General features: G+C 46.2%; 1 protein-coding gene across 1 annotated transcript in view; it reads right to left on the bottom strand.

Annotated features, from left to right (window-relative positions):
* Positions 1-5906: 5906 nt before the first annotated feature.
* TMEM132B (transmembrane protein 132B) overlaps positions 5907-21384 on the bottom strand; it is a 317249-nt gene continuing 301771 nt past the window's right edge. The window contains exons 4-5 of the mRNA XM_037744187.1: positions 6481-6693; positions 5907-5982 (exon numbers count right to left, since the gene is read on the bottom strand). Of these exons, the coding sequence (XP_037600115.1) occupies positions 5907-5982; positions 6481-6693 (289 nt within the window). The remainder of the gene's footprint in view (positions 5983-6480; positions 6694-21384) is intronic.

Below are 21384 nucleotides of genomic sequence, written 5' to 3'. Positions count from 1 at the left end.
AAAAAAAAAAAAAAGAAACAGACACATTTGTTAGCATTTCATAGCCAGGGAGAGAGGGCAAAACGATGACACAGACATAGAAGATAATGCAGATAGCATCATGGAAGGGTAAATGGGTGGATGGGTGTATGGAAGGGTAAATGGGTGGATGGAAGGGTGGATGGAAGGGTGGAAGGGTGGATGGGTGGATGCAAGGGTGGATGGGAGGATGGAAGGGTGGATAGGTAGATGAAAGGGTGAATGGGTGGATGGATGGATGGATGGAAGGGTGAATGGGTGGATGGAAGGGTGGGTGGAAGAGTGATGGATGGATGGAAGGGTGGATGGACGGATGGAAGAGTAAATGGGTGGATGGAAGGGTGAATGGGAGGGTAGAAGGGTGGATAGGTGGATGAAAGGGTGAATGGGTGGATGGAAGAGTGGATGGGTGCATGGAAGGGTGGATGGATGGATGGAAGAGTAAATGGGTAGATGGAAGGGTAAATGGGTGGAAGGAAGAGTAAATGGGTGGACGGGTGGATGGAAGGGTGAATGGGTGGATGGAAGGGTGGATAGGTAGATGAAAGGGTGGATGGAAGAGTGATGGGTGGATGGAAGAGTGATGGATGGATGGAAGGGTGGATGGATGAATGGAAGAGTGGAAGGGTGGATGGATGAATGGAAGAGTAAATGGGTGGATGGCAGTGTGGATGGGTGGATGGAAGGGTGGAAGGGTGGATGGATGGATGGAAGGGTGGATGGGTGGATTGGTGGATGGACAGGTGGATGGATGAATGGATGGAAGAGTAAATGGGTGGATGGAAGGGTAGATAGGTGGATGAAAGGGTGAATGGATGGATGGAAGGGTGGATGGATAGATGGAAGGGTGAATGGATGGATGGAAGGGTGGATGGATAGATGGAAGGGTGAATGGGTGGATGGAAGGGTGGATTGGTGGATGGAAGGGTGGATGGGTGGATGGAAGGGTGGATGGATGGACAAAACGGTGGATGGATGGACGGATGGAAGAGTAAATGGGTGGATGGAAGAGTGAATGGGAGGATGGAAGGGTGGATAGGTGGATAGAAGGGTGAATGGGTGGATGGAAGGGTGGATGGATGGATGGAAGGGTGAATGGGTAGATGGAAGGGTGGATGGGTGGATGGAAGGATGGATGGGTGGATAGAAGGGTGGATGGGTGGATGGAAGGGTGGATGGGTAGATGGAAGGGTGGATGGATGGACAGAAGGGTGGATGGATGGATGGAAGAGTATATGGGTGGATGGAAGGGTGGATGGGTGGATGGAAGAGTAAATGGGCGAATGGAAGGGTGGATGGGTAGATGGAAGGGTAGATGGGTAGATGGAAGGGTAAATGGGTGGATGGGTGGATGGAAGGGTGGATGGAAGAGTAAATGGGTGGATGGAAGGGTGAATGGGTGGATGGAAGGGTAGATGGCTGGATGAATGGAGGGAAGGAAGAATGAATGAGTGAGCACCTCACCACAGCCATCTCCCTCTGCCAGCCTGCCTGCTTGGCTACTACATCAGCTCCACCTGCTGTCTATTCCTGGGTCTCTCCTACTTCTATCAGGCATTCTGCCAAAAGCTACATATTTACTTCATGAAGTAGAGGCTGACTTGCTACCCAAAATATCATCAGCAACCAACAGAATCCAGTATCACACACCTGTGGCAGCAAAGTCCTTAATCATAAGCCTGGGATTGAATCCCAGGACAGCAGCACCTTCTCAGAGGACAATAGGGGCACTGGGTGGGCTATTCCATGGGTGCAGATGCTTCAACTGCCCACCCCATGGCTGCCACAGGTGAGGTCACAAGGCCAGACCCTCATTCCCCCAACATCTGTGTATGCGACCCTGTTTTAACCAATGGGGAGGAAGGTGCCACAGCCAGCTGGGGCCTGTAGGAATGAGTCTCCTCTCCAGAAAGAAATGAGGGATGGCACAGTAGATGGCATCCCTACCCTCCCTTCCTGATAGTGATGACCCCTGTGCAAGGAGCCCAGCAGGCCTAGGAGGGTGATGGGAGGCTAAGAAGAGCCTTCACTTGAAACCCTTCAAGCTGCAGCCAAGTGCTAGCCAGAGGGGGTTTAGAGTGGGCAGGTTTACCGTGTCACAAGGCAGGAGGCCGGAGGAAGGAGGCTGGTAACGAGGCAGCTCGGCAACCTGTGACACTGGCAAGGACACAGCCTCCTACCCTCTCTCTGCTCTGCCGCCCCAGAGTGTGTACAGCTCCTCTTACAGTTACACCTCCTGCTCCTTACACAGTCATGCGCAGGGAGAGAAAGCAGGAATGTCCCTGTGCTTCATTCCTTTTTAACAGCAAGTTGTAATTCTCCAGACTCCTCGTCCAACTAGCCAACTTCCTCCTGGGTACGATAATCACAAGGGAAGGGGATGAACTAACCGTGATAGTTTAGACCAATCCAGATGCCACCTTGGGGCTGTGGAGGGGTCCAGCCTTACCCAGTGGACCAAAGGATGTGGCCACTCAGAGGGCAAAGACCTCAACTGAGGCCCCTTTAGCAAGAAAGCTGGGGAGGTAGCAGGAGGCAGGAGAGGCCATTGGCCTGTGGATATGTTACTTGACGTGGCCAAAGGAATCTTTGCAAGTGTGATGAAGTCAGGGATCTTGAGATGGGGAGATTATCCTGAATTATCTGGGTGGGCCCCTTGTGAGGACATGGGGAAAGCAAAAATATTGAAATAGGGCTCAGATCTATTTTCACAGAGCAGGTATTGATGGAAGAGAAAGCAGGAGAGTCAGAGCAGGTGATACAATGATGGAAGCAGAGATGAGAATCATGTGGACCCATGAGCCAAGGTATGCTGGTGGCCTCTAGAAGCTGGAAAAGGTACAGAATAAATTCTCCCCTAGAGCTTCCAGAAGAAACCAACCCTGCTGAAAACTTCGCTTTAGCCCAGGAAACCTACTTAGGACCCTCTGACCTCCAGAACTCTAAATTAATAAATTTGTAGGTTTTTTTTAAGTCAATGAGGTTATGGTAATTTTTTAGAGCAGCACAGGAAAATTAATACAACAGCAAGCAAGAGCTCTCTAGCCAATGGACTCAAGCTCTGATGATAGACATAACCATTCATTCATTTGCTGAGCAAATACTATATACTCGGCACCAGGCTGGAAAAACAGCCAGTGAGCAAAACAAACATGGCCTCTCCCATCATGGAGCTTGAAATCCAGTGGGGAAGACATGGCAGTTTTCAATTCTTGGCCTCTCACCTCCAAGTTTACCCCTCATTACCTGCTCTGTGAAAATAGATCTGAGCCCTACATTGATATTTTTGCTTTTCCAATGAGCATGATGTTAGGCTTTGTCAGTAGAGCACGCTGGAGAGACAGTTTGGGAGGAAAGGGTTGGCTTTCTGATTCTGAGCACCTCGCTCTGCAGCTCCTGCCATGTATGAGCCTTCTCCAGCATTGGTGGCTTCCTCAGCGCCCCACTCCTGCAGTGTATCGTGGCCAGCAGCACCTCACAGCTGGCAGCTTTCCCCAACGTCCACCTTTAGTAGTTTGGTAGCAAGTGCATCACCCTGTGAACAGCTGTCCCTAGCACTGCAGAGGGCAGATTTCCATCAAGCTCTACCTGAGTGCTACATCAGCAACTTATCTGCCATTCAGTGAGCTGTGCAGAAATGTTGCTTCTGGGAGACCCACAGGGGAAACCTCTTCTTTGAGCATTATAGTTCAGCCCTCAGCCTAGTAGCTGCTCCCTTTGTCTGCCATTCCTATATTCTTTAGAGTTCTCTTCACTTCTAACTAACCAATCCCTCATTATCCCAATCCTCTGTCATAGTTAACACTTCTTTCCATGTTCATATTCTTTCTCATGACTGGACCTAGACTGAGACAGACAGGACACAAACACTCATAAAGTAAGTGTGGATCACAGACCATGATGGGATCTGCACGAGACAAGGACAAATGAGTGAAAATAGAAAGGAGGACACTAATTCAGCCAGGGTAACCAGGAGAGGCCTCTTCACACTTGATCCTTCAGTGAAAAGTGATATGAAATCAGCCTTAGTGGAGCATTCTGGGCCGAGGGAGCCAAGAGGCGACCTGAGAGGAATGAGACGTAGTGTGCCCATGTTCTCAATGTGCAAGCTTCTGAGGGACAGTGGGATTTGGTTCACCAGAGTCACATCATGCAATAAAACCAGCAAGATAATGGCATCGGCTTGAGCCTGTCACCCTCGAATCCTGTCCTTGGCCCTCCTCTGATCAGTTCTGGGTCATAGCAGTGTTGACCTCTGAAGATGCTGTTTTCTAAGCTTATGTCTCAGCTAGCAGGGTGAGATTAAGTGAAGGACTTTGCAGAATCTGGCAGGAGGAGGGAGGCGGAAGCCAGGTAATTCCTCACCCCATTCCCAGCCCTGCCTCAGGTAGCATCCTTCGCAACAGTTGAATCTCTCCCGTGCTCCAGCCCTAACCAGGCTGCTCGAATGTGATTCTGGCTGCAGCAGTGACCCCAAGGTCCTGGGCTCTGGGAATACCCCCTCCACCCTCACCCTCTGGCCTGGGGGTAGAAGCAGATTCCCACTCTTACTAGGGTGCCCAGCTCTCCTGTTCTGTCTGGCTTCTCATCTGTTTCATTCCCTGTGTATTTAAGTCCTTAAGCTGCTCCGTTCTAACTACAGAGGGATTTCTGCTTCTGGTCAGACTCTGACAACTGTGAGCCCATTTTTTGTACATTCTGTAGCTATGTACCCTAGTATCCTTACTTCATGCAGGGGTGGTCCAGCGTTAATTGCCACTGTTCTTTCCATGACTTGCTTTGAAATAAGGAAATGGAGGAGGGGAAGGGGAAGAGGAAGAAGGAGAAGGAGAAGAAAGAGGAGAAGGAGAAGGAGGGAAAGTGAAGGAAGAGGAAGAGGAGGAGGAAGGAGAAGATGGATGTAGAGGAGATGGCAGCAGTGTTATCTTCTGAACCCACAGTGAATGGAGTGCTACAGATAAAGCACAGAGAAAAGTGGTAAGGACTTAGAGATTCCCCAACCTCAGCCTGATGTAGCTGAGCTGGAGAATTTACAGATGAGTTCCCAGGCACAAGGGATGCAGCTTCATTCCATCTTAAAATACATACCCATCCATCTCAGTTCCCTAACAAGGACTTCCCTGTCTAGATGTGGCTGCCCTCAAACCACAATGTGGGTCAATGATGATAGGGATGATCTCTGTCAGTCTAATTTTCAAAAACTCAATGACCCTGGAAGCTTGGACTAAAGCACAGATCCATTCATTCGTTTAACAAACATTAACTGTGCCAGGCATTGTGCCAGGTTCAGGGGAGACAGATGTGGACAGAACTGTCCAGGATAACCCTACTGTCATGAATCCTACCTTCTACTTTTCTGGAGACAGAAAATTAACCCTAAATATCAACTAGTGATAATATCTATGAAGAAGATAAAACAGGTGATGACAGGTAGAGGGTAATGAGCTGGCAGGGGAGGGAGGACCAGTTTTGGCCAACAAGGTCAGAGAAGGTGGATCCCTAATAGTTGAGTTGGGGGAAAAAAAAGCCGGTCGTGGGAGACATAGGGAAAGTGTGTTCCCAGCAGAGAGATGCGCTCAACACAGTTGAGACCCTCAAGATTTGGGGATGGCAGAATTAATTAATTGTAAGATGTAGGGTTCAAAGGAGTCTCAACTTTGTTATTTAACTTGCATGATGGATGATTGAAAGCACCTACAGATTTTTATAGAGTATCTGGACATGGATCCCACACTCTGGTACCACACAGGAAAGTTAAAGCAGTGCAGAAGATGGTTGAACATTTCCAGCATGAAAAAGCATATTGAGCAGCTGGCTGATCCATGGACTTCCTGTCTCTGCAGAATCTCTGGAATTTAGGCTCTGGAGTCTCACCCGTGACCCTGATCTCAGATGCGGTTCCTGAGCTTGACTGTGAACATAACTTCAGCCAAGCTCATGGTAAGATGTCCAATCACCTCCAGGCTAGTGAAGCAGAAGCACAGGCAGTTTTGTGGACTCTGGGACTCTACCCTCTTAAAATGATCAGTTCCCAGCAAGGCTCTTTCAGTCCATCTGCATTTTAGAGTTTTCCAATCCATAAGTTACCTGGGGACCTTCAGCGCAAACCCAATTGACAAGGGGCTGGTTGCTTGGCATATAGAGCCACTGTTCCCACCATGTAACCCTGATGCATTTCAACAAAACTGTTTTCACTCAGTGCAGCACTCAGTTCTGATATGCATGCAGATTGAGAAAATAAAGAATAAGGGCTCCCCAGGAAACAGTTCCACAATATCCACAAATGAAAAAGGATTTACACGATAGACCCTAAATAGCTTCCAAGGAGCCATTATGGAAAGCAGTTAGATCAACTGCAATTTAAGTATATTTTCCTTGTTTAAACAGTGTATCAGGTACATGGGAAATAACAGATTATACAGTGCACTATGTTTGTATTCAAAGAAAACTTCTTTGTGACACTTTTTCTGAAGCCCCCTGTTTCTCACCATGGCAAGAGGGACGATGCCCACAAAGGTTGTCTGGCTGACGAAGATCTCGGAGACGACCAGCTCACTCATGGAGTCCTCAATCGGGTACTCCACCTGCCAGGTAATCTGCTGGGCCCCAGCCAGGTCACTGCTGTTATCAATTCCAAAGTCTACTTGCAAGATCTCATAGAAGGATCCATTGACTCTGGAAAACAAACACATATTAAGGTTCCATTTAAAACCTCGGACTCAGGAGAATGTCAAGAATGTAATAAATTGCCACATTCTTATTTCTCAACCAAAAGAATGACTGCCAAGTTCAACAAGTCACATGGCAGCGTTGACAGAGCCTAATTCACGGCTGCCCAACAGCAACCCACAGCTCAGAATGGGCTGACGATCCATCTCCAGGGCTCCATGTTGCAGAAAGCAGGTTGCCTTTCACTGGATGAGTAGCTCGGTCAGCATTTCACCTCTGAAGACGCCATGCACAGCTCTCCCCTCCCCAGCCCAGGCGCGGGCATGCCACAGTCCAAGCTCCACACTCAGGAAAGGCCCCCAGATCATTTCATGTAGCTCCACCTCTCCTCCAATCACAAAGCACACCCTGAACCCTGGCTGTTCCTGCTTCTACTTACCTGGGGTCTGTGGACCAGTGGTTAAAACTCTCCAGGCTTTAGAATTTGCAGATAATAGAGGAGACCTCATAGATGGGTGGCAGCATCAGGAGACTGAGAGTGAGAAAGACCTTCACAAACTACACGGTTTGCTACATAAACTATGAGCAACATAAGAAGGTACTATGCTGGATTTCTCATTTCAGCAAATGGGATTAGAAGTAATGTAAAGAAATACCACCTGCCTTAATTCATGTAATGGCCATATCATATGTGTGTTTGGAGGTGGGGGGGCTAAGACGTTGGTGCATTCTTTATATCTGAAAAAGACAAATGTGATTCTCAGTATTTTTATGTCAATGACAAGCCCCTTGTCATTGACATGGGCTTGTAAATTGCAGGCTATCACATCGACAGGGAAGTCACTGAACAGAGTTACAACAGAAAGCTACGCAGTACAGGATTGTGAATGACTCCTGATTCGTTAGCCTGTTTCCATCCCGTGAATCCAGCTTCACCCAGATCCAAGGAAGGTGATGGCAGAGCAGCTGATCCATAACCTCCAGCCAGGCCTGAGCCACACACACCAGCTGCTCCTTCTCTGCCAATGAGCCTGCCTGGACCAACATGTGCTGAGAAGTCTCTTTCCTGCATCTGGGGGCCTAGGCAAGGTCTGCAGTCTGGGCTTCCAAACTCACAATCTGTGAGGAAAGAGTTTTGAAAAAGAATCTGCTGGGCTGGGTGCAGCGGCTCATGCCTGTAATCCCAGCACTTTGAGAGTCCAAGGCAGATGGATCATGAGGTCAATAGGTCAAGACCATCCTGGCCAACATGGTGAAACCCCATCTCTATTACAAAAATTAGCTGGGCGTAGTGGCGCACCTGTATTCCCAGCTACTCGGGAGGCTGAGGCAGGAGAATCACTTGAACCTGGGAGGCAGAGGTTGCAGTGAGCCAAGATCATGCCATGGCACTACAGCCTGGGTGACAGAGTGAGACTCCATCTCAAAAAAAAAAGGAAAGGAAAGGGAAAGGGAAGAGGAAAAGGAAAAGGAAAGGAGGGAGGGAGGGAGGGAGGGAGGGAGGGAGGGAGGGAGGGAGGGAGGGAGGGAGGAAGGGAGGGAGGGAGGGAGGGCGGGAACGTCCTGCCTGCTGCTTGTCTAATGGACTCTCCTACCATGGACAGCTCCCTTGCACTGGGACCCCCATAGAACGGTGGTGGAGAAACCACCATTCTGCTTTCTTGTATATGCCAAGAGGTACCAGAGGAACGCTGGAATATAGCCATGGCACTGACAAAACTAAATCACACTGACCTTACTGATGAGAAATTCTACCCAAAGTGAAACCACATTAGACTCCATATAGATCTGGTCACAGGCAATCTTTTTCTCACGTAGCCAAGGTTTAAGGAACTCTCGGATACCATAGTGCCCAGTATGGTGGCTACCAGCCACAAATGGCTATTCACATAAAATAATTTGAAAATAAATCAAATTCAAATTCAGTTCTTCAGTCACAGTATCCTAATTTCAAGTGCTCGCCAGTCACATGTGGCCTGTGGTGACCTGCTGCACAGGGCAGATGGAGAACTGCTGCCCTGCACTGCAGCCTGCGAAAGCCATTTATGCACCTTCTGCCGTCAGCTTCCTCACCTGGAAAATGAATGAATAATGATAATATAGGTTTTTCTACTTTCAGTAGAATTATGAGGATGGAATGAGGGAATGGGTGTGTACTCACTTCACGTACCATCCAGTACTATGAATTCATACTTGATGAATGATAGGGGACACACAGCTGTGGAAAAGTTTAGGGGCCCTCATGGGCAAACATAGCCAGGTGGTCCCAGCTGAGCCTAAGCTTCATGCACATACTTCATTCAGGCCTACAAATCTTCAAATATCTATTGGTACAGATTGTTTTGTAAGAAAATGTGTGTTGAACAGGAGTTTCTAAACTCATGAGAGGACTGAAAGTGTGTACACACAGGACCCCCTTCCCCACTAGGGGACCCCTATTTACCTGGGTATCTTTAGTGAAAGGCAAAGAAAGTAGAGATGAAGGGCTGAGTTTTTAGCTCAGTTTTCCGCTAGAGTCATCCCTCCTGCCCTGCTGCCATTTCCCATCCACCACATTCTAGCCTAATTTCTCTTCACTGGTCACAGAAATTCTCCGCAAATCCATCTGTTAAGTCACCTCCTACAAGAGATGCTTGGTCCTGTCAGATCAAATTTTCAATTTCTCTTTGGGCAGCACTGTGCTTTGTAGCCAGAACTAGGGAGCTGCTTCCAATACCTGCTGGGTTCTCAGCATTCTGTAGACCTCAGAGAAGCTAATGCTAGGGAAGTGAAGATCCAGTGAGAGGAGAAATGAGCTCTATCACCAGCCATTTCATCCTGAAAAATCAACGTTCTGGTCCTGGGGTAAAGAAAGAGAAGTGGCCGGTCTTTGGGCAAAGAGGATAGGGTCTGTATGACAGGATCAGCCCCTCTGACTGTGGACAAATCTGCTTCTCTCCAACTTCCCAACCTGTGAGCTGCACCAACCTGCCCAAGTGCAGCAAGGAATGGAATAGCAATTAAGGCAGAGTGAATTTTATGTCAAGGTTTTTTTTAAAGGTCATTTCTCTTAATCCAGAGGAAAGAGGTCTTATACTTTTAGGCAACGGGTATGCTTGCTAATGAGTCCATTTCTATGAAAATGAGTTCACAACTGTTAATTTTACCTGTTCCTGATCTATTCTTGATAAGCCTTTCAGATATCAAGAAGTGTTTCATGATTCTCTCGGTTTAATAATTACAACCACCTTTCAGGAATCAGGATCAGTGTTTCAGCCATGAGACATTCATTAGGCAATTTTCCCTGCAGTGGAGAAGCATGCATGTGAGAGTGTGATAGTGTGTGAGTGTGTGTGAGAGAGAATGTGTGCATGTGGGTGAATGTGTGCATGTGGGTAAATGCATGAATGTGGGGGTGTGGGAGTGTGTGGGAGTGTACAGGAGAGTGTGGGAGAGAGAAAGAGAATGTGTGGATGTGTGTCAGCATGAGAGAATATGCAGCTCTCTGAGGGTGTGAGAGAAACAGGATATGTGCATGTGTGTATGTGTGCAAATGTGTGCAAGAGAATGTGTCTGAGTGTGTCTGTGAGAGGGAGAATGTGTAGATGTGTGTTTGTGTGAGTGTATGAGTGAGAGAATGTGTGAATGTGTGATAGAATGTGTATTTGTGTGAATGTGAAAGATAATGTGTGAATGTGTTGTGGGAAAATGTGTGGATGTGTGTGAGAATGTGTGAATATGTGTTGTGTGAGTGTGTGTGAGAATGGGTGTGTGTGTGGAAGACAGAATGTGTATGAATGAATGTGTGTGAGTGTGAGATAATGTGTCAATGTGTGTGATGTGAGTGTGACAGAATGTGTGAATGTGTTTCTGTGAAAGAACATGTGAATGTATGAGTGTGTAAGAATCTGTGTGTGTGAGTGAATGTGTGTGAGTGTACATGAGACAGAATGAGTGTGTGAGTGTGGGAGAGAGAATGTGTGAATGTGTGTTTGTGCATGTCTGCATGTATCAGGAGGAATCTGGTGTGGAGTGGCCACACTGCTTGGCTGTTTCTCCCTCAAGCTAGAGTACACACCTTCCTTCCAAAAGGACTTGCCTCCCAGAAAGACTGTTCGCCATGGAAACCTCCCCTTCCATAAAAGCTGAACCTCCTCTCTGGAGTCCTGGGACCCCTGAGGAGGGGCTGAGGCTGCTTTTAGTGCACGGTGCAGGTGCAGCTCAGCCATGCCAGCCAGGAGAAGGAGGAGCCATGGGGCAGCAAAGAGGGATGGGGCGCCCAACTCAGCAGCATGTCCCCAGGACCACATCCAGCTGTTTCTCACATGTCACTCATGGTCACCAGAGTGACTGCCTCACAAGACCAGGGAAGGAAAGGAGGGATCAGAAAGGAGGGAGGGAGGAAGAAGTAAAGAAGAGTGGGCAAGCCTGAAAGCTGGGACTTTTCTCCAGAAAGTTGTGTCATTTACAGGGATTAATTTTTGCAAACTTCTGGATGGTTCTGAGCTACCAGGCAGAGAAGGTACCACTTTCCCCATGTGGTAATTCTAAAAATGGGACAAGAGAAGCTGTCTCTGGTGTCAGGTCTCTGTTTTTTCTTAGGAGACTTTTTCTAGGCATTAATTTTTAAGGTGACCAAGAAGCAAGGTAAACATTGAATGATGATTACACTGAACAAATGTCCCAGGATAGGATTTGCTGGTGACTCTCAGGGAACACAATGAGAGACAGGGACCTCTGACTCCTCCTCTCGACCGTGACGACCTCCATGAGGACACAGATGTGCCTGTCTTGTTGCTGCCCTGACGGTAGTGCTGGCACAGCACCTGAAAAATTGTAGAGCTCAATGCGTATTTGTTTAATTCATTGAACATACTTAAAAGACCCAACAGGATACCCTGTAAAACTCTGGGGGGCGTGGCATTTGCATTCTGGGAGATGACACACCACCAGCCAGCAAAGCCTTGAGCCATATTCTTCCAGGCCATAGGTCAATTTATATGCTCTGCTTAGGGAAGACATGTCTGTCTTCACCACTGGGCCACTGCAAGTTCCTCAAAGGCCAAAACCTATTATAACACTGTAGTCCCTACAGTTCCTGGCACATTGCTTTATTCACTAACATTTATTCGGCATTCCCCTGGTGTGTCGGGCACTGAGATTCATTAGTAGACAAAACAGATGAGACTTCTGTCTTACTAGTCAGGAAAATAAAAGACCACGTAATGACAAACACTATCATGAACGCAAAATAGAAGAATTAAAGTTGTTTTAAGAGTTAAACAAAATTCTTCAATTTTTAAGAATCAAAAAAACACAATTTCAAAATGGTCACCTTAAATTTCAAAATAGAATACAAATTACAACAGGAGACCATGGAGGGGTGTTCGGGAGTAAGAAGCTGGCGGCTGAGCTGGGACCTGAAGGATGAGAAGCCAAGTTGCTCCTCAACAAGTGTTTGTTGAATGAATGAGTCTATTTTAGGCTAAAAAAAATCATAGGAGAACTGTGTCCCAAACAATCAGCGCGAACACAAAGTGCTAAATAAAAAGGAGCATCTTTCAAGTCTTTGTCTGAACGCTGCCAGCTCAGTAAAGCCTCCTCTGACCATCCCACTTCATCTCCACAATTCTAACCCCTTTATCCTGCTGTAGCTTTTGCATGGCTTTTACCTTCTAACATACTGTTATTTATTTATAATGTTGACTCTCTCTCTCCCCCTCTTTCACACACACACACACACACACACACACACACACACACACACACACGTACATGTACACAGAAGTATGTAAGTGCCTGTTTTGCTCACGAATGTATCCCCCACACTTAGAAGGTTGCCTGGGACATAGGAGGTGCTCATTAAACATCTGTTGAATGAATGAATGAATGAGTGTTAAACACAGTCTGAGTGGGTCTCAGAGGAGCCCGTGCTGAGTGCAGCAGAGCCCCTGAGCTGCAGGTGAATGGAGGAGACAGAGCTGTGTTGGTGGGCAGGCCAGCAAAGGCTCCCGGGGAAGCTGGGCTGGGGCTGAGCTTTGGGGGCTGGACTTACATGACAAGCAGCTGCCACACCCCCACTGCGTGGGGTCCCCTCATCATCCCTGTTTACCCTCCTGACATCCTTCCCGCTCCCTGAGTCCTCACCAACACTGGTGTCCCAGAGAGGAGTGGGGCACATTCCCACTCACGGGTCCCTTCAACAGACCGGAGGTCTTTAGTTCGTCTCTCTGCCTCACATACAACTTTTTTTCATCAGGATCTAATGACTGGCTCTCAGAATGGAGCATGAAAAAACCATCTTTTTCTGCAATTTCATAAAATCCAGGCACAACCTCTTCATTTCCATTCTGTCAAGGGCAATTCTGCTTTCTCTGAGTATGCTCTGAAAAGCCTGTTTCAGGTCGACCAGTCAGGCAGTCAAACGTTGGCAATCAAACGTCCAGAGGTTAAAAATATTTAAGAGCCACTAGTCTAAATCAGAGGCTTATCTTTCAGGACTCAAAACTTTCTCTCACTATTGGTTTGATTTTCTGACTTCCCGTAATCAAACTGCTATATAGAACTCTTTTAAAAAAAATCTAGGACTGTACCAGATGGGCATACTCTAAGAAATGGGATTCCATTATGGCGTTTCTGGCTGATGGGGAAAGTTAGCACAGAAAGCCCAGAGGCTGAAGCTTCATATGACTGAGCTGCTCACGGCCAAAGCCGCACTTTGCTTAATCATCCCCACTATCATGTTTTATCAAATTTGAAACAGCTGGCAATATTTTTAAATATGGAGAATCTATACCCCCAAAAATAGTAATTCTGGCTTCTCTGGAGAAGGTTAGGCAACACTATTCCACATCCCCATGTGGTCATAACCAGCTGGGGCAGAACACGGCCCCCCTTTGTTGGGGTTGAAACTTTCCAATAGGCCTGAGCCACTTCACTCACTTATGTCCCCAAAGTCCCTGTGGACATCTGTGATCTCTGAAAAAACACACTTGGTTCGGAGCCCTCTAGCAGACACCTTTTGCTCTGTGTTTCCAGCTCACCAGTGAGTCCCCATTCTGCTGAGAATTCATGTCCCTACTTCCACTCTTCCCTTGTCCACAGGGCGGGACATGGCATGACCCTGTGAGACTCAGTCTCTAGCCATGGGCTGGACTTGGTTGACAGTGAACTCTCACCTCAACTGGATGAGGGACACTTCCTAGGAATGTGCTTTCCAGCTAGAAAATTTGGAATTTGGTCTGGGATGCTTTTTCAAGCAGAGATGTAAAATCTAACCAGCTGTGCAGACCCCTTCTACCAGGCAGACTAAAAACTGAAAAAAAGAGATCAGAGTGAAAATCACAGGGCAGAAGTTAGAATAAATATTTCCAGAGTTTCTGGTACATTTTTACTTCTGGTTGCAGTTCCTGGAACCCACAACAATACTTTTCTTGGGTTCCATGAAACATCTCCATATCCTTATAGTTCATTCCCCCCCAAAAGGTGAAAGCAACCCAATTTTCTATCAAGCAATGAATGGATAAGCAAAATGTGGTATTTCTATATAATAGAATATTATTTTGCCATAAAAATAATGAATTACTGACAAATGCTGCAATACAAATGAACCTTAAAAGGGTTATGCTAAGTGAAAGAAGCCAGTCACAGAAGACCATACAATGTATGACTCCACTGATATGAAATGTCCAAAACAGGTAAATCCATAAAGACAAAAAGTAGATCAGTGTTTTCCAAGGACTGGGGTAAGTGGGGGGATGGGAAGTGACTGCTGCTGGCTGGAGAGTTCCTTCAGGGGTAATGAAAATATTCTGAAATTACGTAATGTGATGATCCCATGACTTTATGAATATACTAAAAATGACTGAATTGTTCACTTTAAAAAGATGGATTACATACCATGCTCATTATACCTCAATTGTTTTTAAATAGAAGAAAATGAGTAAAAATCAAGTTGCAAAAGTATATGAATAATACTTTTTATAAAAATGGTAAACATATATGCAATAATTCTATAGCTTATGTTAAAAACTACAAAAAATGCATGGTAATGACAATGTCTACCTCAGAGAGGGGAGAGAAATCATAAATCAGCGAGAGGTACTGACAGCTTCAACTGTAGCTGTAAAATATATTTCTTTTAAAATTTGAAGAAAATAAAGCCAAGTAGCAAGATAAAGCTGGGGGTAGGTGAATGACTGTTATATTATTTTCTATACTTTCTTCTAATCAAGAAATACTTTACATAAACATAGAAGGTGACCATCTTCAGCTCTCTCTTGTTTGGTTTATTCTGCTTTTGTTTAAATCTCAAATATATTTTTCCAGTGTAAATACTCCAAAAACTCTCCATCTGATTCCTAAGTCAGCACATAATAAGTTGGCCAACCCATTGCCCCACTTCCCAAACACAGGAAAAGGATGTTAGAGTCTTCTTTTTCTGTTCTTAATTTTTTTGAAGTACTTTGCAGACTGGCATAAGTGGCCTTATTTTTGCTTACCAACATTTTCCCAGAGCTGAAAACAATAAATCTTGATAATGAGCAAATACTTGAGGCTCCTCCGCTTTCTCAGCTGCCAAACCCAAGGCAATTTCTCACACTAACAGCTCACCCTCACTTCCAGCTTATCGGATTTTATCAGCATCACCGTGACAAGCCCAGAGACAGCTAAGACAATTGCCACAATTTTTTTCCTACTGCCTCTATCTTTCTGACAACATCCCAAAACCCTTCCAGCAAATAGTGGCTCAGAAATCATCTTATACCAGCTTCCTAAATACAACTTTTCAGAATCGTCTCTGTTCCTTTCTATTACCAACCTGGAGGAAAATGCTTGCTACATAAGAAATGGACAATGGATTTCTCACTGGAATCCATTTCTATTCAGGTCTTAAAGAGAAGCAAACCCATACTGACAGATATCAGAAATCAGATGACAGACTCCAGATATGAAGGACAGAGGGCCGGATCTTGATACTGTCCTCAGGTTCCTGGGGCAAACATTCACGGCTTCACCTCAGAGTGGAGCTGGGTGTCTGATTTTGATTCATAACATATAACTTTTGAATAGATAATCCATTCCTAGGATGTAAAATTCCAAAAATATAAAAGAAGAGAATAGTCTTCCTTCTACTGCTACCTCCCCAGACTGCAAAATCTACTCCCCACAGCCAAACCAAGTAATCTTTTCCTTATTAACCCTGCAGAGATATTCGAATCATCTACCAGCATGAAAAAGTGTGATGCTCTGTCCCACTTTTACACAAGCGTGTGCATTATACACTCTGTTCTGTGTCTAGAACATCTGATCTCCAACCCAACAGGAAAGGAGAGGTCTAGTTGTTCTCCTCATTAACTACAGAATGCTCTGGCCTGGAAGCAATGACTGGTCACGTGGCCCCATCTGACCACAGGGCTGTAAGGGCAATCCTCCTTCACACCCAGAGGAGAAGTGATGAACAGTACCCATAACTAGAGAGCAAGGAAGCCCTGGGGCAGGCAGGTTACACAGCTACAAAGCAGAACATCCAGGATCCACCACACCTCTGATGCCACAGTCCATGCTGGAGAGAGACTGAATGTGACATTCATGCATTCATACATGCACATTTACTGAGTGACCACCAGGTCCGCAGCCCTGTGCCAGTTATGTATCCATAGTGGAAAGTGAAGATTAGAGTTACACACAGAAAACTCTAATTACTGGCTGGGCTCAGTGGCTCATGCCTGTAATCCCAGCACTTTGGGAGGCCAAAGCAGGAGGGTCATTTGAGGCCGGGAGTTCAAGACCAACCTGGGCAACATGGTGAAACTCCATCTCTACTAAAACTACAAAAACTAGCCAGGTGTGGTGGCACATGCCTGTAATCCCAGCTACTCGGGAGGCTGAGGCAGGAGAATCACTTGAACCTGCAAGGCACAGGTTGCAGTGAGCCAAGATTGCACCACTGCACTTCAGGGTGGGTGACAGAGCAAGACTCTATCTTAAAAGCAAAGAAAACTCTAATTACTTTTCAAAGAGTCTGCTTCTGATTGGAACCTTTCACCTGTTGTGTTGCACAGGATCATTCTGCACCTTTGCTGGGAAGGGCCTCATTAAATAGGGATTCTTCGAATGCCTAACAGGCAAGTTGACTCTACCAAGTGGAAGCATCTGCTAATGAGAGCAGGTCCTGGGTTCATGCCCCATGCACGCCACTTAGCTAGGTTTTCCCAGGTGGCCGTGAAGGGCTCCTGTAAGATCAGCACCCTGAGGCCTCTCTGGTCACCAGGGGCCAGTTGGCAGCTGCAACTGCGATCAGTGCCAATTTTTTTGCCCAGGCCTGGTGTCTTCCCTGCTGAGGTACAGGAGCAACATCACGCACAAAGGATTACACTGGGCTCTCCATTAAGGGGACTGTAACAATGAGATGACCAGGGCTTTGTTCATGGCTGACCTACAAAGATCAAGCCCAAGATAAGCTTCCTGCAGAACACTAGATCAGAAGAGTGCTCGCATTCACCTAGAGCAAAATTGAAAGGCCGCAGATATTTGATTGTACTTACTGGAGAATTTACTACTCTCAAAGGGATGGAGTTAGGAGGTGCAAAGATCATGAGGTTTATTGCAGTCTTCCCCAGCAAAGGCAACTCCATCCATCCTTCCAGTTACTCTGGTCAAAATCTTGGTCGTCCTTAACTCTTCTCTTTCCTTAATAGTGCATGTGTAATGTGTCCAGAAAGTCTGCTGGTTTTACCTTGGAAATACATATATTTTAAATGCCTTCACTCTCACTGCATCTACTACTTCTGCTTTGGGCCAAGTCACCGATGCCTCTTGCCAGAGAGACTGCAATAGCCTCCTACCTGAACTCTCTGCTTCTGTTCTCACTCCTATACTCTGCTGTCCACACAGCAGCCAGAGTGCTGCTGTTAGAACCTGTCAGACATTCTTCTCTCTTCTTTTCAAAACCCCGAGGAATTCTCATCTCATTCACATAAAAGGCAAAGTCCTTACAAAAATCTATACCTGGCCCCTTAGCTCTATGGCCAGATACCTCCCTAAACACTTGGCCCCACGCCCTCCCTGCTCACTCTGCCTGAGCCACCAGGGCCCCTTTACTGCTCCTCCAGCTCCAGCCACGCTGCTGCCTCAGGGCCTTTGTGCTAGCTCATGCCTCTACCTGGGCCACTCCTCCCTGTGACAGCTACACCTTCAGGACCAGACTCAACAGCTGTCTTCTCAGTGCTGTCTTCTTTGATGACCCTACTGAAAGACCCATCTCCTAAGCTAGGGCGATCCCCATCACCCTTCTTGCTGCTTCTCAACAGCACCATCAAACATAAGTCTATTTTATTTATTTTTCTTTCATTGGGCTATTTCTGTCCACTAGATTGCAAGCCACGTGAGGGCAGGGATTTTTGTCTGCATGTTCCCTATATTACCCCACAGTGCCTAGGAAAGTACCATAGTAGGCACTCCACAAACATATCATCAATGGATAGATGGATGAATGAATGAGTGAGTGAATGAATGAATGCATAATCTTTTAAATGAGGGGCTCTCAGCTGGGTACAGTGGCTCACACCTGTAATCCCAGCACTCTGGGAGGCCAGGGTAGACGAATCACTTGAGGCCAGGAGTTCAAGAATAGACTGGCCAACATGGCAAAACCCTTTCTCTACTAAAAATAAAAAACTTAGCCAGGAGTGGTGGCACATGCCTGTAATACCAGCTACTCAGGAGGCTGAGGCATAAGAATTGCTTGAACCCAGGAGATGGGGGTTGCAGTGAACTGAGATCGCACCACTGCACTCCAGCCTGGGCAACAGAGCAAGACTCCATCTCAGAAAGTAAATACATGAATAAAATAAAATAAATAAATGAGGGAATCCCGGTGGGTGACAAATCTGCCAAATTGAACACCGACAGCATCATCAGGGCATCCCAGAGCCTGCTGGCAAGAAATGCCAGAGGCGAGTCCTCCTGGCCCGGGGAGCCTGCTCCAGCTTGGAGAGGGGACACACCTGCCACCTTGGAGCAGGTGTTCTCACTTTGGTCCCCATCCTTACCGGTGGTCAAACACTGCAATGAGCCTAAGCAAGATCAAAGACCAGCAAATGGGCACCCCCTCCCCAGCCCACCGACCTCATCATTTCTCCAAGGAGCCTTTGCAGGGGTGATGATTTCCTGGCCTGGGCATGGGGAGGTGGGAGGTCCCGGGGGTGGGGCTTGGTGGTCAGTGCTGGGCAGGAGTGGTCCTGGGCACCAGCCCTCAAGGGTCCGCCTGCTCACGAGGAAAGTTGTGCCCATGATGTGCACACTCACGCCCTTGTCTATCTCGTGACATCCTCCTGCCTGCTGGAGGCTTCTGTAGAGAAGGCCATGCCCCAGAGAAAGGACTGGCGCTCCAAACCCTCTGGCCCATCACCGAGTGGCAGCCCCAAGTGCCTTTTTCCCATTTCCCTGATGGATGTTAAATTGCAGTGTGATCATGAAAAGCAGCTCTCCAGAACAGCTTCTGCCCAGCAGAGTTGGGGTTCCAGTTAGAGCAGCATGGGCACTAAAGGGGTCCTTCATCCGCCTTCACACGCAGAGCACATGTTTCACCTCCAGTGGGTATAAATGGGCTGCTGCAGTTTTCCTAACTTCAGGAAGACATGACTTTTGTGTTCTTTGGCTTCCTTAGATTGTAACGTTTTGATCCTTGTGTCTGAGGTCTCGTTTGTGCCCAGCCCTGCCTAGGTCGATACGGGCACCACTCACATCCCACTCTTCCAATTTCAATATTCATCTATGGCCTTCTGCATTACATTCCATAAGAGCATGAGGAAATTTCTGTTTGAAAATTTTCCTGCAAAGGAGTTTCCCTCCACCCTGCAGAAGTTTGGAATGGCAATGCCGTGATATACTGGATTCTCAAAAAGACAGACATAATATTTGAATCCTACCTTATTAGGCAACAATCTTCTCTTTATTGAGCATCTTAAAATATGAAGTATTAGCAAACAAGAAAGATATAAGACCCGCGCTCTGTCCTTGCAAACAATTGTACCTTAGTACCGAGAACCAGCTCAGTTGGAGACCCATCACCAAGGTGGCCTGAAGGTACTGAGAGGCAGCCAGGTAGAAAACAGTAGGTCTATCCAGAGGACCAACAGCCTGAGAGCTGAGAGTCTGACAGCGTTCCAGGCTGAAGGCCCCAAGCAGATTCTCATCCACATATTTATTTGCTCTTAGATAGGTGATTTTTATTAATACACAGGTGCTCTACATTTACTCATAACACAAGAATATACCAAGTAGGCAGCTGTTACTCGCCTACCACTAATTACAAACTAAAAGGTACCCTCCACAGAGGAGCCATGGGAGCAGGGTAAACTTATGTTTCTCAACACCTTAGTTTATAAAGTTTAGGCTGGCATGAGACCCAGAAGTGTATTGAAGCTGTATGTTCATCATGTTGATGTCAGAGATCACTTCTATCTCTCAATCCTTCTATGTGCATTAAGCTGGTTAGTATTTGATAAGGTATTTTTTTCAAAAATTATATTCCACTTAAGAAAGCGTCATGGAAAGAGCCAAAAGTTACATGGAAATACAATTTACATTAAATAAAATCCATCTATTTTAAGAACATACCGTGAGTTCTGACAAGTGCATAGTCATGTAACTATCAGCACACTCAAGATTTGGAACCTTCCTACCACTCTGAAAAGTGCTCTCACGACCCTTTCAGACAACTCGCTTGCCACACTCCCCAACTCTGAAAACCATGGATCTACTTTCTCTCACTCAAGTTTTCCCACTTCCAGAATTTCATAAAAATTGGAATCACACATAATAGAGTTATTTGTATCCATCTTCTTTCATTTAACATGAGGCTTTGATGGCTAATCCATGTTTATGTGTTTATCAGCAGCAAGGTCCTTTCTATAACTGGGCACAATTTGTTTATCAATCTATTCATCAGTTAATGCACATTTGAGTTCTTTCCAGTTCTTGGCTAGACTGAAAATGAATACGCTGCTGTAAACATTCATATTTAAATCTTTGTATGAACATATGTTTTCATTGATCTTAATCTAATACCTAGAAGTATGTTTGCTTGGTCATATGACAAGTATACATCATATGATACGTATTTTACAAAATTGGAAAACTTATAAGCATTACTTCTTTGAATATTTTTTCTGTCCCTTTTCCTTTTTCTTCTTTTTGGACTCAATTCCACATAGAAAACTCACTATTATCACACAGGGCCTGGAGCTCTTTTATTAACATTGTCATGTTTTCCTTCTGTGTTCTTCAGACTAAACGAGTTCCATTGGCCTGTCTTAAAGTTCACTGACTCTTCTGCCATCTCCAATCCTCTGGTAAGCTCCCCAGCAAACTTTTTTTTTTTTTGAGACAGAGTTGCCCTCTTATCACCCAGGCTGGAGCACAGTGGCACGATCTCAGCTCACTGCAACCTCTGCCTCCTGGGTTCAAGTGATTCTTCTGCCTCAGGCTCCTGAGTAGCTGGGATTACAGGCGTGCGCCACCATGTACGGCTACTTTTTGTATTTTTAGTAGAGACGGGGTTTCACTATATTGACCAGGCTGGTCACAAACTCCTGAGCTCAGGCAATCCACCTGCCCTGGACCCCAAAGTGCTGGGATTGCAGGCATGAGTCACTGCGCCCGGCCGCAGTAAACTTTTTTATTTCAGACATTATATGTTCCAGTACTAGAACT

This window comes from Cebus imitator, unplaced genomic scaffold (genome assembly GCF_001604975.1).
Source record: "Cebus imitator isolate Cc_AM_T3 unplaced genomic scaffold, Cebus_imitator-1.0 Scaffold169, whole genome shotgun sequence".
NCBI classification, from domain to species: domain Eukaryota; kingdom Metazoa; phylum Chordata; class Mammalia; order Primates; family Cebidae; genus Cebus; species Cebus imitator.
This window is presented reverse-complemented; position numbering and strand designations above follow the sequence as displayed.